Source organism: Cupressus sempervirens, chromosome 3 (genome assembly GCF_028749045.1).
Source record: "Cupressus sempervirens isolate cs-2001-9-10 chromosome 3, ASM2874904v1, whole genome shotgun sequence".
NCBI lineage: Eukaryota > Viridiplantae > Streptophyta > Pinopsida > Cupressales > Cupressaceae > Cupressus > Cupressus sempervirens.
Genome location: NC_143120.1, coordinates 429398334 through 429405629, shown reverse-complemented (window position 1 = coordinate 429405629; position 7296 = coordinate 429398334). Strand labels below are relative to the sequence as shown.

The following is a 7296-nucleotide window of genomic DNA, read 5'->3' as shown; positions in this document are numbered from 1 at the left end:
ATAAGGCTATGCAGGCACGAAATGTGTTTGCCATACAAAGTGCGAAGAATTGGATTTTTTTTTGGAGTTGGAAAAAATATATTGTAAAAACCATTTTCTACAAGATGACGCTAGTGTGTTGCCACCTAACAACAAATTCTAGTATTTTCTAACAACAATAATTGCTAAGTTAATCGTTCATGGAACAAAGATAATTGAAGGTCCACTTGTCTACTGACAGAGCACAATGTCCACATGTTTGCACTCCATATGCTGATTGGATAGAGTCGACCCCTTCATCCTATCGGAAGAAGGCGATCTCTCTAAGTCTCCCCACCCCAAACCTCGTTCACATGCTATCCTATCACGCATGTGGCCAACATCGTTTATGTATAAACAAAACCCTACTTGCAATTTTGTTTATGCCATTGTTGATGTTTTTATTATTCCCTCATGATATCTTACGCGATCAGAGGTGCTATACTTGTATCTCCGGGTGTTTCAATTCTATCACACTGGTAAGTATTTTAATCAACATTGTTTTTATGCCATGTCTTATTAGGTATTAAGAAGCTCTAGTTCTTGTGTTTCTGTTTGGTCACATTGATCAGCAAAATGACCTCTAGACCTCATTTGGCTTGTAATATTTATAATTGAGGAATGTGAATGTATATCCACAGGCACTCTCCCACTGCCCTGCTGGTATTCTGTCCCTCTCCGCAAAGCCCTATACTCTACCTTTTTTAAGGTGGGGTTTCCCTATTTTGTAGCACTCTAATTATCTGGTGTTAACCTTGGTTATTTTTGAAGTGGTTGGATGATCTAGTCAAGTTAGGGTTTGGTTTGAGTTTTTAACCGTGTAGAACGGGAGGCTGAAATGAGGGTTTTTGTTTCCTCAAGGAGTTTCTTATCTCCTTGTCTTGCGTATAGCTCTATCGATTATATAAAAGGCAATGAGCCACTAATTTGGAGTCTATTTAGAAAATATTCGTCATTTCATGGTCTCGAAATTATAGATACTTTCAGTGTAAGGTTTATCTTGAAGAGTTAGCATACATATATTGTGTGTCTTGAACATGCTCTGTTTTAAATGTGTTTGAATTTTGAGGTTCTAGACATTTTCTTGCAGGATTCTCATTTATTAATGGAAATTTATACATATTGGATTTTATAGAATACTTTGTTGGAGAAACAGTCTCCTTCTTGGTAGGGAATTGACGCAGGTGTTGGAGTTGAAAACCAGTGCAACATTGCAGACAAATATTATGGGAAGGTTAAGCATCTAGAGGCTAGTATTTTATACAAAAGATACACCTTAAAACCAGTTTCTATGGGGCTCTCTCTGTTCAGGGACAGATTAAGAGACAAAAGCACGGAGATAGATAAGGATAGTTTTTATGGGCAATCATGAAGACTGGGAACATCCAAATAACCTCTTCCCTGGTGAAGCAACATTTGTCATACGACACTTGGACCTAGAAAGATGGACCAAAGCTGAAGAAAGAATCACATAGATGATTGCGTTCATCTAGCCAAATCAACTCCCAAGAGTCCGCAGAGGACAACCATTGTAGATCATGTGGAACACTTTATCCACAAGTTCTTTGAATGGCAGGTGAGAACTGGTAGTTATTCTTTTGGTTACATTTAGATGCTAGATTATACAATCAAATAATTCAATATGATGGATATTTCTTGATACTTTTCCAGTAGCTTGATTCAAATAACAAAAATTTGCATCGTGAAATCTTTTCCATTATCACATGCATTATAATTATGTTTTAAAACCAAAAGAAAAATTAACCGTGCTAGATAATGTAAGCCAATTCCTGACAGTATCAGTGCACTTTCGGCATAATAGACGCACAGATACATCCCACAAGGTACTCTATATTGATAAATATTTATATTAAAGAGAATGAAAAACATTTGCATTGCATTAATGTTTCACATGGGGAACAACAATTGGAATTGCATACCTCGGTACAGTACACAGTATGCCTTTTAATGACTTTTTGAAGTCAGAATAGGGTTAGGTAAGATGGCATAGTTGGGATCATTGCAAAATTTATTATTGTATTCATTATGATATTGAGGTTATTCATAAGGTGAAATGCGCTCCAAAGAAACCCTAGTTAGCTTGTGTCAATCAGATTCATACATCAAAATATTATCATAACATTCAACAAATTTTAGACTCGGTCCTTTAAAACTAATACAACTTGTATAAATGAATAGCTGGATTCATACAACTTTCAAAATATTATCATAGCTTCTTGAACCAACATCTATCTTGTATCTTGTACACCAGTCTAGACATTTTTTGAACTGCTAAAAAACTGAGATCTTGGTAAAATATTGTCACAAATTTACAAGTCTAAAGACAACTATGACGCCAAAGTCTTAGCATCACTTAATGACGGTATCATTTTTGTAAAATGAAATACTTTGGGGCAATGTTTTGTAAAACTAAACTTCTGCATAGATGAATTCAAAATGGAAAAGAAGCAAAATGCCACAGCTTGTTTGACACCTCTCTAGGACTAATTCTTGTAGAAGACTATAAAGGTTGCATGTTTAATTAAGAGGCAACAATCATACCTCTCTGTCCATAATGTAAATTTTGTCCTACTGATAAACTTGTACTTAGTTGCAGTAGCTTCCAAGTTGGAAACTGAAAGCTAAAACAAAATCATTGAAGCCATCGTGATATGATAAGCCAATTTTCCATTGTCATGTTACCTTTTAATGGGGATGAGGATGCCCTGTTGTGTGTAATATTTTTCAAACGTACATTAGAAGCCACGCTACTAATAGTAGAAAGTGAACTGGGCCATTAATGATTAAGTTTTATCATAGATATGATAATTTTTAGAGTGCTAGTCTCAAAATCAGCTCAAATCTGCTAGCTCTGGACATTCAAATTGTCACCCCAACGCACCAAACACTAGCTCCTAATCACTTCTTAGATAACCAGTGCATAGTTAGTCACATGCTTTAAATGAGGCTTGTCATTAGATCAGATAAGAAGCACATTTAGCTATGCTGGTAACAAACATCAGGATAATTGACATGGCAGATCTGACAGATTAGAAATTGCTTGGATAGGCTCTCTAATCTCGCAATGATCAAAAAACTATGTTACATCTTAATTCAATAAGGTTTTTTTTTGAAATCATCAATTGAAATATGAATAAATATTTCAATTTTTAAAAAAACTTGTGTATGTTGTTACTTTGGCAGATTTTTTTTTTCAGTTGTCTTATTCTTCTCTTTCAAGGATTTGTGTACATTAAAAGAAATGGTTGATTGCTACTTGAAATGGAAGAGGAAGTGGTTCTACCGATTTCTGAACGTTAACAAAATTTTCAGCAAGCTTAGGGGAGAAAATAAATAGAAGACTGGCAAATTTCAAAACAATAAGAACAAGACCGCTAGTACATTAATTTTAGAAACTGCCTGGATAGGCAAGTCTTTGAAGAATGATTTTTAGTATTTATAAGATTAGGTTGGTCACACCAGGGAAATATTCTTAGTCACCAATGATAAATGATACAAATTATTTCATATCACAATGTGATAACTGTTCACCTTTTTAACCAATCTGTTGCAACATTTCTGCACTAGGGATTCATTTGACAACATTTTTGGCCTCTTGAGAAACTTGTGGACTTGAATGTCACATCGTTACTCTTTCTAATAATGTCAAAAAAAAAAAAAAAAACTTGGGGCATTTGATTGATTGTTCGCTTAAATCTAGATTAAGCTCTATTGTTTAGCTTGTTGGGGTAGCCTCACTGTATTTGCATAATGAAAAATATAGTGTCAAAGCTTCAACTTATAATTCTTTCAGGTACATCATATCAGCATAATGTTATCCATGAGTTTGATTGCAGGCATTTGAATTGGTGATACATTTCGATAATTTCTATATCATAAAACAAGACATATATTTCTGAAATATCATTAAGATGAACAGTAGTGTCTTGTTCATTTTTAAGAATATTCAAAGTAGCATTTTTATTTATATTGAATTTTCATCTGGTGTATATTTTGCAGTAGTAAATGGACGAATTAAAAGGCTTCAAGATGAGGACATTCAATCCAATGTACTTGAAATTTATGGACAGAACGTGAAGACAACCTACATCACATGTCCTGCAGATCCTATTGTAACACAGTCATTTCTAGTTATGATTGTCAAGAACTTAGAAAAATATTTCACATTTGAAATTCAAGTGCTTGATAATACAAATGTTTGCCGACATTTCAGATCTTCAAATTTTCAGGTAGGATGAAATCTGCTGAACATGCTGATACTTATGGAAAGAATATATCGCACGTTGGGGGTGTAATTAGAAGTGTCGTAGTTTTGCCCTGTTCAATTAATGCCATATTTCTGATGGAAATAAGATAGACTAAAATTTCTGAGAAGAAAACTAGAATGCAATATTGTTTTTCTTCAAAAGAATTGACAAATGGACCTGCATTTATATTGGGAGTGCCTCTTATGTACATATGTATTAGAGTAGATGTCAATATATTGAACTTCAAAATATTGCATTGTTTGGCAACTCTGGATAATAGTATCTGTTGCATTGAACTATCATTGTAAATTGCTTCTAAAGAATAGGTGCTGATCTGTATAAATTAAGCATTTAAAACATGTTGGTGGCAGAATATGCTAGAGTTCATCATAGGGTCATGCATATTGATGTCTACAAGGCAAGGGAGAGTGTACCTTATACTGAAGCAATGATCTTTACATTGGCTTAGTGATGATGTAGCTCCTATTTGATGTCTTTGAACTCAATAATGATTCCCTTACATTTAAAGTAGGATCTCTGGTTGAAATAGGTTGCATTTGTAGTATCCCATATGAACATAGGAAATTTCGATCCTAGGATAATCATGTGGCCACCTTCAGTGCCATTTAAGAAATATAGAAAGCTTAAAATTCAATGCAACACATTGCAAATTGCAATCAAGTATGAAGATAAGGATACATTGGCTTTTCTAAAATTCCAAGAGGGTTTTGTGCTGATAACTCATCTTTTTATAAATCCTTAATTAAAGACAAGTCTGATTGAGAATCGATTGTAAGAATCTGGAAGAGGATGCTGATCAAGAAATTTCTTTTGTCATGTTGGAAGTGCAATATTCTTGTCTACACATCCCTGTAACATTAAATGCGCAAAATGCGAATAAAGCTTTTGATAATCTCTCACAGGTTTTTTGCATGAATTTCTTTTCTTAAGTGTATTTCTTCTCATAGAATGAACTTAGCCGAATAAAGTTGAACATGCGAATGCTTGATGACCTAGTTAAAGAATATTGTGTATACAGAAGCCTTGTAGATTTTGGCATAATTTCTCCTCAGGTAAGGTCACCTATAGATTCAGGCAAAGGCAAGATTTATTTTCAAAGTGGTGTCATTTGTTAGTTTTGATATGCCAATAAACTTTGAAATAAATAATTTCTCCTTAGCAAGGTATTACTGCGAATTGTCATAATCTGTGACTTTTGCTGACAGCCTCAGATGTCTCTCTCACAAGTAGATCACTGAAGTTGATTGCAGACAATACCAAGCCAGATGATACTTGCTTAATGGAATTTTATACTATTAACATTGGGAGTGGGGAAGGGCAGTTAGTTATTAAAACCATTGCAAATGACATGGTGATGTATAACCTCCCAGAAAATTACTGACAGAAGAAACATCAAGATGTTGAATTGAGATCTCCAATCAAACATGTTCATGGTGGTGAAGCTTGCAATACCAGCAGAACTTGTCAGACTGATATATCAGGAGTATATCTGGAAAATCATCCTAGGTGGAAAGGGAGACATAATGAGAGTGAATCACAAGGGAATTTATTGGTGGATTCTACCAAATAAATAGATCATAATTAGCTTCTTTCTAGCATCAGTATTAAGACTCTTGATCATGTACGGGTGAGAACAAACAAGATCAATTTTCCCTTAAAGAGATCATGTTTTCTTAGATACTTATCCTCAAGTCTTTTCGATATTTTATTTAGGGTGGTTTCAATTGCAATAATGCCGATAAAATTGAATTTTTATTGGAGATGTGAAAACTGGTAATCAAAGGCATGTTTGTCAAGGTTGTTAAAAATATCAAGCAATAGAATTCAAACTTCTATGAGGAAAATCCTATATTGCTATTTCAACTAAAGCAAGTATTGGGATAGTCTCATTGATTATAAATTTTAGTTTATTTGATATAAAAGGATGCTCAATTATTTCTATGTTTACAATCATGGCATTTTCAGACTATTGGTTATGATATGCAGGTTGAGTTTCTTAAACTTGTAAGAGACAGGGGTTTCTGCAGGTGCTCTCAGAGGTACACGATCTTACATGGGTCCTCTTGCTCAAAGATATTCAAAATTGTTGAAACCTTTGCAAGAGACAATACTGACATTGACAAAGGCAAAGGATACTGCATCAATAAATTGCATTTCGTTAACTATTCTTGCAACTTCTCTTTAGGTATGATCTGAAATATGAATGAAATAGTTATTAGTGTTATTACAACATGAAGGACTTGATATTTGGGTGCATCATTTTCTTATTAATACACTTGTTCTATATTGGAAATGCTATCATAGGATAACATGATTATTTTATCTCAGCTAGTTTAACTGGGTCAGATTTCACTTTAACAGACTAAATCACTGTGATGAGGTCTTCAAATTAAATGATAGTGTATAATTTCTTGAACAAGACCTGAATATCATATTCAGTTCATTTTCTTGATGTTGTTATACCTGAGGGAGATCTAAATGGATGGAGCTTGTTGGCTAGAAGAAGTCAACAATTGGCCATTGATGTATTATTGCTACACTAGAATATTTTAAGACATAACATTTATTCTACATGTCATTTTAGCAATCCAACTACCCATTACAGCTTAGTCCATTCTTATTCCTTCAACCTGGTAATGTCTTTGATATTTGTATACTCGTATCTATCTATCTTTAATGGACTTTTGAAAAACTCTGATTCTGGAGCTCTATAATACTTTTTTATCTTATTAATAAAATTTGTAGGTTTTCTCGACTGTGTTGTTTCCCTCTGTGAAGAGGGTTTTTCCTAGGGTAATTCCTTGATCATAGTTTGTGGTTTATTAATTATGATTCTATTTTACCTACTAAATAAATTATAAAATGTATAAACACAACCAAATAAGAGTTGAAGTATACCATAGTGGCCTGGAAATGTATGAGTGAAAGCTCAAGATGCCATATCATACAAACAAACTTGAACATCTTCTATTCTAGCTGCAATTAGCAT

At 33.8% G+C, this 7296-nt stretch overlaps 1 protein-coding gene across 5 annotated transcripts; it reads left to right on the top strand.

The window, feature by feature from the left end:
* Window positions 1-274: 274 nt before the first annotated feature.
* Window positions 275-6257, top strand: LOC149566860 (uncharacterized). Of its 5 annotated transcripts, none has more exons than XR_016362307.1 (4): window positions 275-497; window positions 660-727; window positions 1154-1594; window positions 5513-6257. XR_016362307.1 is itself a non-coding variant. In XM_089820151.1 (3 exons), exons 2-3 carry the CDS (start codon window positions 1588-1590, stop codon window positions 4275-4277), a joined length of 246 nt encoding a protein of 81 aa, XP_089676277.1. In that variant the 5' UTR covers window positions 293-497; window positions 1109-1587; the 3' UTR covers window positions 4278-4553. The 5 variants fall into 5 exon arrangements, 3 of the variants coding, with proteins under 3 accessions (XP_089676277.1, XP_089676278.1, XP_089676276.1); XR_016362306.1 differs by lacking the exon at window positions 5513-6257 and adding an exon at window positions 4039-4553; XM_089820151.1 differs by lacking the exons at window positions 660-727; window positions 5513-6257 and adding an exon at window positions 4039-4553 and having other exon boundaries at window positions 293-497; window positions 1109-1594.
* Window positions 6258-7296: the final 1039 nt, after the last annotated feature.